The following is a 17,924-nucleotide window of genomic DNA, read 5'->3' as shown; positions in this document are numbered from 1 at the left end:
CATGTGCAATTGTGAGCTTAATTTTTGTTGTGGAGAAGTTCTCGAGGGAGAAAAATAATGATCTGTGTAGAATTAAATTGTTCTCACATTAGGAGATGCGAGATTTGCTAATGGATTTTGTGAAAAGGGAATTTATTTGCATTAGATGGAAATAGTCTAGAAGAAGATAACGTGTGATTTCTGACTTATTTGTTTACTTTATATATCTAAAAATTAATTTCCAGGGCTTATTGGTCTAGCTTAGGGCTGGCAAAAAAGTTCGTAGTTCGTGATTCGATTTGAGTTTAATTCGAGTTAATTCGATTCGAAATTAGTTCGAAGTGAAACGAACCAAACCAGATTCGGTTCGAAATTAATTCAAACCAAATTCAAACTAGGTCTAATCATTACTATCACATGAAAAAAGATGAATAACATGGGAAACCATGACAATAGAAGGAATATTTATATATATCAGCTTTTCCTAGAAATAATATAAATTTTAGTGAAGGGAAGAGAGATTAGTTCAATAAAAATTATGTAATTTTTCTATTCAAACAATATTTTTCTATTCAAACTATATTTTTCTCTTTCTTACTATTACAAAAAGACTCTACAAGCATATATAGATCTTAAGATAACCTTTAAGCTTCCCGACAACACACTAAATCACCATTGCACTCACTTTCATGAGCATTACATGAATTCCGAATTTCAGATTTGAAGTCCCAAAAGACATTTAGAAGACCCAAAAATCTTCTAGGAATCTTCTTAGACATCCCTTAAACAACATCCCTTAAAATTCATATCTTTGAAATTTCAAGTTTATTCTTAGCTTGAAGGCTGGAAAAGAAATTAAGTTTAAGGGATGTTGTTAAATTATAAACTTAATTATTATTAGAATTATGTATGGTCAACATAATAAGTAATGAAGAGAGGTATAAAAGTTTCTTGGGTCTTCTAAATGTCTCTTGGAACTTCAAAATTTGAAATTCGGAATTCTATGCAGTTCCAAGGAAAATGTGTATGTAATAGTCATTTAGTGTGTGGTTGTCGGGAAGGCTAAATATAATCTTAAGTCTATATATGCATTCTAGAGTAATAGTAAGAGAGAGAGAGAGAGAGAGAGATAGTTTTGAATAGAAAACTTACATAATTTGTGTTGATGAACTTGTCTTCCCTCACTCAATATTTATATTATATTTCTAACAAAGTTTTTTTGGTAGCAAAATTTTTCTTTTTATATTAGTATTTTTCATCTCTCATACATATTTTCATACATATTTCAAATGATAATATATCTATTTACAGGTCATATGGCGACTTTACAAATTTAAGAAAATAAATAACATTAAATATGACACAAGTATCAAGCACATCCCAATATGACCCTAGAAATTATAAATATTTAACTATCTTGAAATTCCAAATACATTCACTCAAATATTTGACTAATTGATCAATTAAGAAAAATATTAATTTCATCAAGCCTTGCTTCCAGCTTATCACCTATTAGGATAAACATGAAAGGACATCAATTGAAAACAAAGAAAAGAACAGAGAATTATCACAAGGCGTCAGAGAGACACTGATAGCTAGCATTCCTCATTTGACATGTTTCTCTAGTGCAATTTAAAAAAGTCATGATTAAAAAATAACAATTTATGCCAAAATTGAGACAATATCTAATAAGAGATACAAAACATATATACTTTAATAGTTTTATGTTGATATATGCATGACTTTATCATATATAATTATCAAAATATTTATTGTTTAATTATTGATCTTCTAGCTAGATAGCCTTGAGAAGAAGAAAACTTTGTAGTTTGTACTAATTATATGATCTAGGTTAAAGATTGCGCTGAATGTTATTTTAGGATTTAGGTTGGGAAACGAATTTAAATATCTTAATTAACAACGTGGGAAATTTTGGTACATCTTCGTGATTAAATCTCCAAAAGTTCCATTTTTTTGGGTAAATAATACAATTTTTATGGTACAAGAAATATAAAATTTGGCACATCATAATATCATGATTGTTTGCTCCACCATCAAAATGAAAAGTCCGTATCCGTTCAATTTGAAATGGACAAAAGGAAATGGAAGGGCAATGGATGATGTATTGACCTCAATTTTTTTTTAACATAATCATCTACCTAAGCTACGATGAGAAGAATTAAACAAAAATGAATTCATTTATTATAGTAAGGCCCCATCAAGTATACTTTATTTACGACCGTTAAATTCTAATCCAATATAGATGAATCGACATTTGATCTGCGATAATTTGTCTCACAAATGTGACAAACATGAATGTATGTACTGACTACTGAGAATTAGTCTCTGTTTGGATTTAATTTATTATATATATAATATCTACATTACAAATTTAAGAGTGAACGTTAAAAAAATCATCTTAACGTAACATCAATCATAACATTTTACATAATATCAGTAAATTGGAGCATTCAATAATCAAAATATATAGAAACCAATCAATATTGTATCCATTAATTATAACTTTTTAAAAGGTCACAGTAGTTTTTATCAATACAAACAAGAAACATTAATACCAATGAATGCAAATTGAAACTTCAAGCAAGCAAAAGAAATAAATTAAAAAACTTTAACAAATAAATATAATTTGCATCCATTAATTATTATTTTTAAACATAATAATATTGTTAATCTATTGAGGATCAATCAATGGAAAAAAATCTTCTAAGAAAAGAAATATATTTTAATTAGACTATCACTATATTTATATGTTGTATTTAATTAGTGCATTAATTAGACTATCTCTATTTTATTTTAGAACAATGTTAGGTTTAATTGGAAGTATCGCTATTTTAATTGGGGGTTTAGCTCTTGTATTACTGATTGTGCTAGAAGTAATCACTTGTTTATTGTTCTTAATTTAGGATTGAATCCCTGATTTGTACCATTCATATAATCCCCCCTATCGGAAAAGAAAATTTTCTAGATTTAGCTTGGTCTATTCTTTCCTACTTTTGTATTAGTCCGAGATAACTTATCTAATGGTTTATGATTTTATTACATTTGAATACAGAGATTGTGCATGTAAGGTATTTGGTAGACTTTTTCATGACTTGTGAAATGGAAGGTAGAGATATGGTTAGAGACAAAATTAGTGAGTTGCCTGATAACCTGCTTTCTACTCACATCCTATCTCTTTTACCTGCCGAAGAGGCTGTGCGCACTTCTATATTGTCTAAGCGATGGATGAAGGTTTGGGTTTCTTTGCCTGTTCTCCTCTTTGACGACCATAAAACTCCAACTAATAATCTAACAGAAGAAGAGTTCTTAAAAAGTGAACTTAAGTTTTTAAGATTCTTTAGAGGCGTTCTTTTCCATCGAGAAAACTTACCCCTGGATAAATTTCAACTGAAATGGTGGGGTAAAGACACGAGAACTTATCTTTATGTATTTAAATATCTTTGCCATGTAGTCATGTGCAGACCCCGCGTATTATCGATCAATATTAGAACCTCCAAAATTTTCAATGTGCCAGATTCAATTTTCACATGCACCTCAATAGAGGAGATGTCATTGCGGCTCGACACAATAGAGGAGATGTCATTGCGGCTTAACAATACTATTTGGATTGATGAAGAGAAATCTATTTCACCGAGATCAATGAACCTCCCTTTCCTCAAAAAGCTGCAGCTTGGTGATCAGCAATTGAATGATGACATAATGATAATGTTTATGTCGGGGTGTCCTGTTCTTGAAGAGTTAGTTTTGAAATATTGTTGTTTGGAAGTGAATATGATTTCCTCTAATGTGCTCAAGAAGTTGGTAGTAAAGTATTGCGTTTTTGATGTGCCAATGGAAATTTCTTGCCCAGAAGTTGTGTCTCTGAGCATTAAATCTATAAATACAGGTGGAATTACTTTGAAGAATATGTCATCTCTTGTCACAGCTGATATCTCTTTTGAAGAGATTGATTTATCTGATTCCTTGAATCATGACTTGAGGCTTCTTGGTGGCCTTTCAAATGTCACAAGTCTGAAGCTAGATACAAGTTGTCCTGACGTTATGGTATTCCCCATTTTTCTATGAATTAATAAGTAACTAATTATTAAAAATAATAGAAAATCCGTATTAATTGATCAATTAGTTAGTCAATAAGAAAAAGATAAAGGAAGTTACATAAATAACCTATTCTTCTATGAATGTTTTTGAGCAATTTTGTAGAATGGTAAAGGCAGACAAAACTAATGATTGAATCAGGTTGGATTCTTCAAAAATGCTATCTTTAGGAAATATCTTTAAGGCCCCATATCTGAGAAGTAATTTCTTTTTAATTTGATGCCAGGATTGATAAAAAGCTTTATTAAAGTAGCAGTTTGTTTTATTGAATAATTTATGCAATCTTAAGTCCATACCCCCCTTCAAATAATCTTTTCTTTTAAACTATGTAGAATTTGCTACAAGAAGATATTCCAAATTGTCCGACCTTAGAAAACTTAAAGAGCTTGTATATTGGAGATATAGATGTCAATTTTGACTGGGATTTAGCGGCCTGCATCCTCAAACATTCATCCAATCTAAAGGACCTCACTTTGTGCCTCTTTCGTGATGTACTCTCTCTCTCTCTCCCTCTCTAGTAAATTCCTAAAGATGACTAGTTCAATCTGGTTAGATGGTTTGGTTTCAGTACCATAACTATATGACTTTAACAATTAACAACGTGGTACCAAACAATTATAATAATTTTGTTGTCTTTTTTGTTATTTTTATTGTTGTTGCCTTCTAATTTCGTGAGGGTCAGGATGTTATGTGTTAACTAGCTTAGATAGGGTATTAAGGCTCTGACTCACTACCACAATATTCTAAAACCAGTCAAGGCGAAAGTAGCATTGAGGAAAAAATTATTATACCCCATGCCATTGTAAAATACAAAATGAACGGAGCGAAGCACTCTGTTTCATGTAAACCCAAGCTAGACCTTCGGTTACTGTTATCTGCCATCTGATTAGTAAACTGTTCATTTTTCACCACCAAAGCCGAGTGATGATGCTGCTGAAGAAGGAGATATATCATTCCAACATGAATACCTTGAAGCAGTGAAGAGAGAATGTCCAGGGAAGAATGTTAAGTTGTCTTCGGAGAAGGTTTTAAAATTTGATAAGTATGTGTGCACACTAACAGAGATTATTATCTTGTAAGATTGTCACTTTCTGTCACATTGTTTGACATGTTTGACTAACTAGTCCTTATTAGATCGATGCTCAGTATGTGTTGTTAGTTTTATTCTCGATATTATCTTTTGTCTTGGGCTGTGTTTAGTGCACACTTAATATGTGTTAGTTCTACCTTGTTTTGATTTGATGTTGGATTTCAATATGTTGATTTCGATAGCTAATCAAAAAATGAATTATCCGTCTCTACTTTTTCAGGCCAATGAGAAACTTTCTAAAATACTAAATAGTCTTATTAGTCAGCTCTTTTACCAAATATATAGAAAAGAATGACAATTTACTATGGAAGATTGATAAGCAGGTTCCCTACAATTCGTTCTGGCAAAAGAAATCACCTAGATGTCTAAACCTATCTGACAACCTCACAATAGCCTCAGTTGCTGCTAAACTCGAACCACCCCAAAATGAAGACCAGGGGGCCTTTTTTGAATTATTCAAAATATGGAGGTTGTTCAAGGAAAATCAGGACTTTTAGTGCCAGCACATAAACAGATCCCAAAACGATTTGGCTGATCTTCTAGCAAAACAGGGCAGGAACGAAGGATGGCATAACGTGGGATTTACATTTCCTATTTATAAAGATTGATTTTGGTGTATGTGGTTCTTTAGATTTTCAGAATTTGATCTCTTTGTAATCAGGTAACTGCTATTGTATCGGGCTAAGGGCCTTTTTTCCGCAAAAAAAAAAATGGTGCCAGGATAGTGCTTTATTAGTTTTAATTTTTTAGGGTGAAAAATGGCGTTAGGACTGCATTAAGCTTTGTTTGCCCCTCAGTTCATCAGAAAATGCACCAATATAAGTATAAATGCTAAAAGAAAAAACGGAACTGATACGGATAGAAGTCCTGTACTCCCTGGGTACATAATCTGAAGTTTTGAACACAACTGTATATTCTTCTAAAAATTATTTTTCAGATCAACCTGGATTTTGACAACAATTGAAAGGTAAAGATGAACACAAGACTCCCAAGAAAGCTCCCTCCCTCCCAGATTTTATTTATTGGAATTTTTGATACAATACTACAAAAAATAATCATTCACCTTACAAGGTTCTGTTAAATAGGAACTTAGAATCGTACAGCTTATCTATTTTCCTTTTATTACAAGATTCATCAAATATTACAAGATTACTAGCTAAAAATATCAGAAGAGAATCGCCAGCCATCATGCCTTATGTGCCACCTTTTTCTTCTATATTTGAACTGGTCAGATCTTCTGTGGCTGTGGCTCACGCTAACACTCCCCCTCAAGTTGGCATGTAGATGTCTTTCATGCCCAACTTGACAAGTGAGTCATGAAAGGTTGTGCTTGAAACTCCTTTGGTTAAGATGTCTGCAAGTTGATCACCGGTTCGTACAAATGGAAGTGAGATCACATTTTCTTCTAAATGATGTCTGATAAAATGTCTGCTTACCTCAATATGTTTCGTACGGTCATGTTGTACCGGATTTTGAGATATAGCTATTGCTGCTTTGTTATCACACATGAGTCTCATTCCTTCACTCGGATCAAACCCGAGTTCACGCATTATTCTCCTTAACCATATCAACTCTTGCACTCCTTTCGCAATTCCAATAAATTCTGCCTCAGCACTCGAGAGAGCTACTACCTTTTGCTTTTTGCTTCTCCATGTTACTAAATTACCGCCAATGAAAGTGAAGTAACCAGATGTGGATTTACGGTCGGTGATACTTCCCGCCCAATCAGAATCTGTGTATCCTTCTATTCTTAAATGCCCATTCTTTTTGAAGTATATGCCTCTACCAGGTGCTCCTTTTAGATACCTAAGAATTCGAAACACAGCTTCCATGTGCTGCTCACTAGGAGCATGCATGAATTGACTTACTACACTCACGGCATAAGCAATATCTGGTCTTGTGTGGGACAAGTAAATAAGCTTACCAACTAACCTTTGGTATCTTTCCTTATTGGCTGGCACTTGATCTTGGAACTCCCCTAGCTTGAGATTTTGTACCACAGGTGTGTCTACTGGCCTGCAATCTAACATTCCAGTTTCGGATAATAAATCTAACACATATTTTCTTTGAGATAGAGATATACCTTCCTTTGACCTTGCAACTTCAATACCAAGAAAGTATTTTAATCGCCCTAGATCCTTCATTTCAAACTCCTTACAGAGTTGTTCTTGTAGTCTCTTAATCTCATCTTGATCATCTCCTGTGATTATTATGTCATCTACATAAATAATCAGTATGGTTATTTTTTCACATCTCTTCCTGTAAAACAAAGTATGGTCAGATTCACTTTGAGAATATTCATATTTCTTCATTGCACTGCAAAATCTCCCAAACCATGCTCTAGGAGATTGTTTTAACCCGTATAGTGCCTTTTTCAGCTTACATACTTGTGAACCCGAACAGTTATATCCAGGTGGGATGTCCATGTAAATCTCTTCCTCCAGGTCACCATGAAGAAAAGCATTCTTAACGTCAAATTGATGCAACGGCCAATCTAGGTTAGCAGCAAGGGACAGTAAAATCCTAACAGTGTTTAATTTAGCGACTGGGGAGAAAGTCTCTTGGAAATCAATACCATAAGTTTGTGTGAACCCTTTGGCAACTAATCTAGCCTTGTACCGATCTATCAAACCAGTTGGGCCATATTTAATAGTGAAGACCCACTTGCACCCTACGGTCTTTCGTCCCTCCGGTAGACTTACCAGCTGCCAAGTATTGTTCTTTTCCAATGCCTCCATCTCCACCTTCATTGCCTCGAGCCACTTCGGATCACTCATGGCTTCATCCAATTTTTCTGGAATCCGAACAGATGCGAGAACCTTGTCAAAGTCTTTTATTTGACCTGACAAATGATTCGTCGTGACAAAGTTACTGATAGCGTAGTTCCCTTCACCACCTTCATCTGGTCTGTATCTTTTAGGAGGCACACCTCGATTGTATCTGTAAGGCAATCTAAAATTATTGTTAGTTTCAGAGTTTTGAATTTGTACCTCTCTCTCAGGAAGTTGGTCTTCTTGTGGTTGAGGGAACTGTATCATTTGCTCTCGCCCATGTTCTGAGTTTGGAGCTTCACGGCCTTCTAGAGTTGGATAAAACACACCCTGAGATAGATTCGGGTCAGCTGTGAGTGGGTCCGAGTTTGCTGAACTCGAATGGGGGGTGTAATTAATATGCGGGCTTTGAAATGATGGATCCAGGTCAGCACCTTCTGGGCCAGAATTAATAGGCGGGTCCAGATTTAATAGGTGGGCTTCTGGGCCAGAATTAAAAGGATCCAGCTGATCCGTTGAGCAAGGGTGCTGATTTGTTGGTCCAGAGCAAGGTTCGGCAGGGTGCGGAATTGTTGGTCCAGAGCAAGCTGGTCCAGAGCAAGGTTCGGCGGTCAAACCAGAGTGCAAATCAGCAGGTGGACCATTAAACCAAGATTCTTCCTCAGTTAAATTCTCCCCCTGAGGAGGAATCAGCGCCTTTTTAAAAAAACTGTCATTTTCAAGGAATGTCACGTCCATGGTAACATAAGTTCGGTTAGAACTGGGATTAACACATTTATATCCCTTTTGATTTTGACCATATCCTACAAAGACACATTTTTCAGCACAAGGTGCCAATTTTGACCGTTGGTGCTTTTGTATATGAACATATGCAACACAGCCAAATATTTTTGGTGGAAGGTTGAGAATGGAAGGAATTTGAAAATATGAGGAGAGGACTTGGAGAGGTGTTTGGAAATTTAATACAACAGATGGCATTCGATTAATTAAATAAACTGCCGTTGCAACCGCATGATCCCAATAAACCTGTGGTACATCATACTCGAGTAACATTGACCGGGCTGTTTCTAAAACATGTCTATTTTTGCGTTCTGCCACTCCATTCTGTTGTGGGGTGCCTACGCAACTTGTTTCGTGGATAATCCCTTGACTGTTAAAGAAATCCCGAAGTATTTTATTCACGAACTCCCCCCCATTATCGCTTCTCAAATATTTAATCATTTTACCAAACTGGTTTCTTACCATTGTAAAAAAAGTTTTAAAAACATGTGGCACTTCATCCTTTGTCTTAAGCACATATAACCAAGTCATTCTAGTACAGTTATCAATAAACAAAACGAACCATCTATTTCCACTAGAAGAATTCACCGGGGAAGGTCCCCAAACATCTGAATGAATCAAGTCAAATGGATTTGTGCTTTTATTCAAACTATTAGAAAAATGAACACGATGACTTTTTGCTTTAATACATGCCGCACAACTAAAAGTTTCATGTTCATAACCAGAAAATAAACTTGGATAAAGTTTTCTTAAATAACCAAAAGACGGATGCCCTAACCGCTTATGCCACATCCAAATGTGAGATTTCCTATTCAAAGATGATCCTGTAGAAAGATGAGCTTTTCCAGTAACCATATCGTCCAAATGATACAGTCTCCCTCTTTTAGTACCACGACCAATAACTTCCTTCGTTAAAAGATCCTGAAAGATGCAAAACTGAGGATACATGAGTACTGCACAATTTAACTCTTCACAAATTTGTCCGACAGATAACAATTTGGTGGATAAAGAAGGAACTAATAGAGTATTTGGTAAAGTAAGAGAAGAAGAAAAAAGAACATCTCCTGCGGCCGTCACAGGATGAGATTCTCCATTAGCATTCAAAATCTCCGTTCTCCTCGGTTTTGAAGTTTTCACGAGATCCTTTGCTGAATAAGTCATGTGATCCGTTGCCCCTGAATCTATTATCCAATCAAGATTATTAGTACTGTAATTTGAAACAAAACAAGTGTTACCTTCTTTGTTCTCAACCGGTGGCAGGATAGAATGCTTATTCATTGAAATTGTAGTGGCGGCTTGTGCAGTGCTTGGATCAGCAGCCGTAGAGCTAGTCGGCCTGGATGCATCAGACCCATTTAAAGTCGCCTCCCTCGGATCTGAAGTGACCATATGTGCTTCCCCTCTCTGTTGTCGTTTTTTCTTACGATCCTTCCATCCTTCGGGGTAACCAATTAGCTTGAAACACCTATCTCGTGTATGATTTGTAAAGCCACAGTGGGTGCACCCTTCTACTGAACCAGTTTTGAACTTGGAATTGAAATTAGGTTTATTCATGGTTAAGGCTGGTCCTTTGGCAAACATTACCATAGAGTTTTCTACCCCAATTTCCTTGTTCAACATTACACCTTGACGGTTTTCTTCTCTATTAACCAGAGCAAAGACTTGTTCTAAGGTGGGGAATGGTCTCAGTTGTAAGATAGTTGCCCGTACATTATCCAAGCGATCCTCAAGACCGTCCAGAAAGGTTACAACTCGGTCTTCTCGAACAAGTTTATTATATTTTTCAATATCAGCTGGACATGTCATGGGATTTGGTCTACGGACATCTAATTCCCTCCACAACCCTTGTAATTGGCTATAATAGGCCTCAACTGAACTACCTGCTTGTTTAACCCGGTTAACCTTTCTTACCAAGTCTAGATATTGAGTCAAATCATCTCCATCAAAGTAGGTTGCATTAACCGAGTCCCAAACTTCTTTAGCAGAAGAGAAAGGAAGATAATTACCTATTAAAGATGAATGCATGGAGTTGATCATGTAGTCCTTGACTAGAGAGTCCTCCATCTTCCATTTGCGACATGCTTCATCCTTTTCACCAGGTTTCGGTTTTGAGCCATCAAGATAGCCAAATTTGTCCTTGCCAGCCAACTTCATTTCTATCATCTTGGACCAGAGATTAAAATTCTTCTTGCCCTCAAGTGTAATAGTCATAGCAGAGATGAGTCCATCTTGACTGGAATTGCCTGGTTTATTTTGTTGTATAAGTTGAGACAGAGATAAGAGAGTAGCATTCAAGCTCTCCATTAGGAAAGCGGATTCAGATTTTTCTGATTTTTCTGATTCGTCAGACATACTGGTTTCTTTAGGAAGATTATTTCAGAACAAAAGAAAAAAGGAATACGAGCAGGTATAACTTCTGCTCGAGCGGAAGCGAAAAAGAAAACAAATCGTGCCGGAAGAACACGACACGCAAACTGCAGTGAAAAAGAAAAAAAAAAAAAAAACGCTGGAAACAGAAAATGAATCAAGAGGAAGGAATAACAAATGAGAGCGATATCTAGGTCACCTTCGGCATAGCCATCAGCAATCTGATATCATCAATCACTTGCTCTGATACCATGACAACAATTGAAAGGTAAAGATGAACACAAGACTCCCAAGAAAGCTCCCTCCCTCCCAGATTTTATTTATTGGAATTTTTGATACAATACTACAAAAAATAATCATTCACCTTACAAGGTTCTGTTAAATAGGAACTTAGAATCGTACAGCTTATCTATTTTCCTTTTATTACAAGATTCATCAAATATTACAAGATTACTAGCTAAAAATATCAGAAGAGAATCGCCAGCCATCATGCCTTATGTGCCACCTTTTTCTTCTATATTTGAACTGGTCAGATCTTCTGTGGCTGTGGCTCACGCTAACAGATTTTTTAGGGTTCCTGTTTGTCTTTGGTCAGATTCTCTACCTCCTTCTGGCTTCTGCATTAGTTGGCACTTTCTGGCCATTTTCTCTGTGAATTTTGCTTGCATGGCCTCACATTTTTGTCTGTATTGGCTGACCATATATAATGTTCGATTTGTATTTCATCTCAATAAGTTCCTTCTCACCAATGTAGAACTTGATGCATGTTTTTGTACGCACCCTACATAACTGATTTTCTTAGATTTGGACACTTCACAAATATGATGTTAGGAACTTATTTTATTTTTATTTTTTAGTGCTATGAATACAAAAATCGTAATATAAGGACCCAAAGTTTGATTGCACCAATACAAAATGTCGAAGAGGGAAAAGATGAGTGTAGAAAGAAAACCATAAAATATGCAAAGTTAGAAGCACTACTTTCTTCAATAAAATAAGTAACGTTTTTAAGTCAGACCCTGCTGACCTAAACGAAGTTTAATATGTTTGTTGGGTATATCGATCGGATAGATTTAAAAGATCAAGACTTCTCATTTTAGAACCAATGATTATTATAGAATCCAATTTTTGTAAACGTACTGGTAAAGGCTTCATGCACGTAAGATATATATCATGCACGTAAGATGTTTGGGAAATGGTCTCTGTAAAGGCTGAATGATTGATTGCATATATTTTTCCATCGTGATATGGTTGCTTCAGATCTTTTACCCTTCTTTCTCATAGTTTATATCCTAACAAGCTGTGCTAGAAGCAATCACTCGTTCATTGTTATTAATTTAGGGTTGAATTCCTGATTTGCACCATCCATATAATTCCCCCCAGCCGAACAGAAAATTTGCTAGATTTAGTTTGGTCTATTGTTTATACTTTAAGTGGTACTTTTTCTTTCCTAGTTGTATAATAGTCTTAGATAATTTGTGGTTTCCTTACATATAAGGTGTTTGGTTGACATTTTCATGACTTGTGAAATGGAGGATTGAGATTTCGCCAGAGACATAATTAGTGAGTTGCCTGATCACCTGCTTCTACCCACATCCTATTTTTTTTACCTACCGAAGAGGCTATGTGCACATGCATATTATTCAAGCGATGGATAAAGGTTTGAGTTGCTTTGTTTGTTCTCATCTTTGATGACATAAAGAACCACTTGATAATCTAAAAGAAGAAGAGTTCCGAAAATGCGAAGGTAAGTTTCTAAGATTCCTTGCCGGTGTCCTTTTCCATTGAGAAAACTTATCCTGGATAAATTCAAACTGAAATGGTGGGTTAAAGAGAGGAACACTCATATTATTGTATTTGAATTTCTTTGGTATGCAGTCATGTGTAGACCCCGCGTATTATTGATCGATATTGAAATTGCAAATTTTTCAACTTGCCTGATTCAATTTTCACATATACGTCAATAGAGAAGATGTCATTGCAGCTTACCGGTACTTATCTTTTTGAAGAAGAGAACTGTATTACACCAAGATCAATGAACCTCCCGTTCCTAAAACATTTGAAAATTAATGTAGTCAAGACTATCAATTTGAAGAAAAACATTTGAAAAATAATGTTGTCAAGACTATCCATTTCAAAAAGGCTTCTTACAGACAGTGGCGTTTGACCCATAACGACTTAGAGCATCTACATCCCTGAAACTCTTGGAGTTTCTAAATAACTGTTAACTAATTTTTAGAAACTTTATCTCTGAAAGTTTATAAACCCTCACATCTCTGAAACTCAAAATTAGAGTTTCTTAATTGCCACATCAGCAAATAAATTACAAGAGAAAAGAATTTCAGCGAATTATTTGGCCACGTCAGAGTTTATAAACGGTTTCTTATTAAGAAACTTTGGAGCAAAGTTGCTAAATAAGAAACTCATCTGCATCCCTGAAACTGGTTTAGAAACTGCCACATCAGATTAGAAACTCAAAGAGTTTCAGGGATGTAGATGCTCTTAGTCAACCGATAAAGATCTGGGCCAAGCCATAGAAACATAGGCCCATAATTTAAAAGTTAGTCGGCCCATTTGTATTATAAGTTCTGTAAATCGAATGGTGTCAATGAACGGAATCGCAACACTTTTGTTAAAAGATCTGTGCAATGTGTTACGTTCCATTAAAGTTTGAACTCAAAATTTTTATATTAACCTTGCTATCATCTTATGCAACTACTTATAATACATCGGTGGTATTTTTTTTTTTTTTTTAACTTTTCAAAGTATGTCCTGGAGGGATTATGTATTACATTTATATCCTGAGAGGATTTCTTTGGAATCTTAATTATGCACTTGTACTGATTTTTGCTTGCCGATGCACAACTTTCTCTTGTATATGCAAATGTTTCGCCTGATGATATTTTAGAACAAGCTCACTAGCTCAGTTCCTGTGCTGGAAATTATAATGCTAATTTCATGATCACCCATGCCTGGTGACTGTCCTTATTTTGAGAAACACTGGGAATTGAGAATAAAAATGTTATAATTAATTTATTTTAGCTACGAATTAAGTTTTATCTCAGAAATTAATATCTAAGTATATTAAGCTCCCAACTAAATGAGAGCGGATAGTGGATATATTAATATAGCAATTAACTTACTGGCGTTTTCTTCTTCTAAGTATTATCATTACTATCACACGAAAAAAGATGAATAACATGAGAACCAGGACAATAGATGGAATATTTATATATATCAGCTTTTCTTAGAAATAATATAAATTTTAGTGTTTTCTCAAAAACAAATATAAATTTTAGTGAAGGGAAGAGAGATTAGTTCAATACAAATTATGTAATTTTTCTATTCAAGACTCTACAAGCATATATAGACTTAAGATAACCTTTAAGCTTCCCAACAACACACTAAATCACCATTGCGCTCACTTTCATGAGCACTACATGAATTCCGAATTTCAGATTTGAAGTCCCAAAAGACATTTAGAAGACCCAAAAATCTTCTAGGAATCTCTTCATAACTTATTATGTTGACCATAGATAATTCTAATAAGGAGAAATTAATTGGTTCCTTGCTAAAATGTCGAATTTAGAAAAATGTCACCCTAATTAAAATTATGATTTTGTTAAATGCCACCCCAAATCTCATTTATTAAGAAAAATGCCGCAAATACCATATTAATGTATAATTTTAGATTAACAATTTACATAATAACTGAAGTTACCAAAATAACCTTGATTCAAATTTCTTTTTCTCCTTAGAAACGCGATTTTAAAATTAACGCCAGATGAAGGTTAGATGAATAGAACGCCTGATGAAGCTATGAACAGAATTCAAAATTAACGCCAACCCTAAACCCTCTGCTCGCCTCCTCTCCGTTCGCCTCCACCTTCGGCCCGCCTCCTCTCCACCGTCCTCTCCACTCCGCCTTCCTCTCAAGTTAGCGAATCAGAGCTTCAAATTACTTGCATCAAGCAAGTACGATATATCTCCAAATTATATTACAAAAGAAATTAAGTATAAGCTAGCTGCAGCTAACATAGAAGATGGATTTTGTTTGTACTGCTTGTTCTTGATCGATCCTTTGCATGGTGGTTATAGTTCGTTTCTTTTATTTCCCCAAATTCAATAAACCTCATATTTCTTTACTCTTTACTATTGTTTACTCTTACTAAAGATAAAAATATGAGGTTTATTGATCCAAATTCAAGCTCTGTGTTCACAGAAACAAAAAGATAAAAAATTATATAGCAAGATGTTTACGGGACAGTAAAGAAAATTCTATTAAGGAAAGGAAAGGGTTTTTATGACTTGCGACTAGGAGACGAAGAGAGGAGACGAATTTCTGATCGGACCCATTAAGGAAAGGAAAGGGTTAGGGACTGAGGGTATTTTTGGAATATATGAATATACTACTCAAAATACAACATATTATGTTTATTTTTTATTACAAATGTATAATAATATGTTAATTGTGGTATTTTTCTTAATAAATGAGATTTGGGGTGGCATTTAACAGAACCGAAATTTTGGGATGACATTTTTCTAAATTCAGCATTTTGGAGTGGCATAGAACTAAATTCCCCTTCTAATAATTAAGTTTATAATTTAACAACATCCCTTAAACTTAATATCTTTGAAATTTCAAGAATCTTCTTAGCTTGAAGGATGGAAAAGAAATTAAGTTTAAGGGATGTTGTTAAATTATAAACTTAATTATTAGAATTATTTATGGTCAACATAATAAGTAATGAAGAGAGGTATAAAGTTTCTTGGGTCTTCTAAATGTCTAATTTGAAATTTGGTATTCTATGCAGTTCCAAGGAAAAAGTGGATGTAATAGTCATTTAGTGTGTGGTTGTCGGGAAGGCTAAATATAATTTTAAGTCTACGTATGCATTCTAGAGTATTTTTGTAATAGTAAGAGAGAGAGAGAGATAGTTTTGAATAGAAAACTTACAGAATTTGTGTTGATGAACTTGTCTTCCCTCAATCAATATTAATATTATATTTCTAACAAAGTTTTTTTGGTAGCAAAATTTTTCTTTTTATATTAGTATTTTTTTTATCTCTCATACATATTACAGATGATAATATATCTATTTATAGGTCATATGGCGACTTTACAAATTTAAGAAAATAAATAACATTAAATATGACACAACTATCAAGCACATCCCAATATGACCCTAGAAATTATAAATATTTAACTATCTTGAAATTATAAATACATTCACTCAAATATTTGACTAATTGATCAATTAAGAAAAAAATATTAATTTCAACAAGCTTTGCTTCCAGCTTATCACCTATTAGGATAAACATGAAAGGACATCAATTGAAAACAAAGAAAAGAAACGAGAATGATCACAAGGCGTCAGAGAGACACTGATAGCTAGCATTCCTCATTTGACATGTTTCTCCAGTGCAATTTAAAAAAGTCATGATTAAAAAATTAACAATTTACGCCAAAATTGAGACAATATCTAATAAGAGATACAAAACATATATACTTTAATAGTTTTATGTTGATATATGCATGACTTTATCATATATAATTATCAAAATATTTATTGTATAATTATTGATCTTCTAAATAGTCTTGAGAAGAAGAAAACTTTGTAGTTTGTACTAATTGTATGACCTAGGTTAAAGAGAGTGCGGAATGTTATTTTAGGGTTTGTTGAAGTGAAGACAAATAAAGGGTCCAAACCCTTTGACCTTTTCCCATCGGTTTTGAATTTAAACCGATGGCACTTGGTGCCTTTTGCTATCAGCAAAATATCAAAGTAGGTGCTGCTTTGAGCCTTTGCTATCGGTGACAAAGCAAACTGATAGTGTTTTGATTTAATTAAAGGTGGTGCCGATATGTCTCTGTATTTAGAGTCAAGCCGTGTATTTTCTTCTCTTCTCTTCTTCTTCAAGCTCTTTCTAGGGTTTGCTCTCTTTGTATACCAATCCACTGATACACTTGAGAATCTTATAGATTAGTGTGTGAGATAGTAAGAGAGTATGAGAAAGAGTACTATTGGCTTGTTAATCTCCTTGTATTTGTAAAACACTTTGATCTAGTGAAGTTGCGCTGTGTACTCCCGTGATTTTTTCTGCAAGGGTTTTCATGTAAAATCTTGTGTCTTTCTTTTATTTTCTATGCTTGATTGCTTGTTTGTGTTGGCTTCTTATTTTACTTTCATATTTCTTCATTTGGGCTAATCACAACAATTGGTATCAGACCACATTGGGCTTTGGCGTAGGAGTGATTGAAGCTTGAGTTGGTTTAATTTGAGCTTGTATCGTGATTACACGTGAAGAATGGAGAAGGCTATGGAATTTGAGAAGTTGAATGGTAGCAATTGGGTTATTTGGAAAATATTGATGGAGGATTACTTGGGGTCAAGGGAGTTGGATTTACCATTGATTGGTAGTAGTGCGCAACCTATGAACATGGAGGATCATGAATGAGAGTTGCTTGACCGGAAATGTTTGGCGGCTATAAGGCCGTGTATTTCACCATCGATCTTGTTTGATGTCTATCAATGTAAGACTGCTCATGAGTTTTGGACCACATTGGAGTAATTATATGAGCAGCTTTCAGGTGTAAACAAGATGCATGCTATGAAGCGGTTATTTCTCTTGAAGATGAAGGATGGTATATAAATGAGAGCGCATGTGAGCGAGTTCAACTCAATTGCGGCTCAATTGAAATCCTTGAAGGTAAATCTTGATAAAGAGGTATTATGCTTATTACTTTTGAGTCCTTTGCCTACTAGTTGAGATGCTCTTGTTACTACCGTTGCGAACATAATGGGCAACAAATTCAAATT

General features: G+C 34.6%; 2 protein-coding genes across 2 annotated transcripts; one reads left to right on the top strand and one right to left on the bottom strand.

The window, feature by feature from the left end:
- Positions 1–3,099: 3,099 nt before the first annotated feature.
- LOC144573086 (putative F-box/LRR-repeat protein At5g38386) lies at positions 3,100–5,174 on the top strand. The gene is made up of 4 exons (XM_078322774.1): positions 3,100–3,400; positions 3,515–4,044; positions 4,428–4,586; positions 5,013–5,174. Exons 1-4 carry the CDS (start codon positions 3,100–3,102, stop codon positions 5,172–5,174), a joined length of 1,152 nt encoding a protein of 383 aa, XP_078178900.1.
- Positions 5,175–9,521: 4,347 nt separating this feature from the next.
- LOC144573421 (uncharacterized) lies at positions 9,522–11,659 on the bottom strand. The gene is made up of 2 exons (XM_078323210.1): positions 9,972–11,659; positions 9,522–9,657 (listed from the first exon to the last, which is right to left on the bottom strand). The coding sequence occupies exons 1-2, from the start codon at positions 11,086–11,088 to the stop codon at positions 9,620–9,622; spliced, it is 1,155 nt and encodes a 384-aa protein (XP_078179336.1). The 5' UTR covers positions 11,089–11,659; the 3' UTR covers positions 9,522–9,619.
- Positions 11,660–17,924: the final 6,265 nt, after the last annotated feature.

The sequence above is a fragment of the Carex rostrata genome, chromosome 21, assembly GCF_964058835.1.
Source record: "Carex rostrata chromosome 21, lpCarRost1.2, whole genome shotgun sequence".
Taxonomy (NCBI): domain Eukaryota; kingdom Viridiplantae; phylum Streptophyta; class Magnoliopsida; order Poales; family Cyperaceae; genus Carex; species Carex rostrata.
Note: the sequence above shows the minus strand (reverse complement) of the source record. Positions and strands in the feature narration are given on the sequence as shown.

What these genes read in the sequence shown, in the direction of transcription:
- LOC144573086 (XM_078322774.1), top strand. Translation starts at nt 3,100, where the DNA reads ATGGAAGGTAGAGATATGGTTAGAGACAAAATTAGTGAGTTGCCTGAT. An exon ending in ATTTCAACTGAAATGGTGGG is followed by an intron (nt 3,401 to 3,514) that starts GTAAAGACACGA and finishes TCAATGTGCCAG; the next exon opens with ATTCAATTTTCACATGCACC. An exon ending in CTTTGTGCCTCTTTCGTGAT is followed by an intron (nt 4,587 to 5,012) that starts GTACTCTCTCTC and finishes TCACCACCAAAG; the next exon opens with CCGAGTGATGATGCTGCTGA.
- LOC144573421 (XM_078323210.1), bottom strand. Translation starts at nt 11,088, where the DNA reads ATGTCTGACGAATCAGAAAAATCAGAAAAATCTGAATCCGCTTTCCTA. An exon ending in ACCGGTTGAGAACAAAGAAG is followed by an intron (nt 9,658 to 9,971) that starts GTAACACTTGTT and finishes TGCATCTTTCAG; the next exon opens with GATCTTTTAACGAAGGAAGT.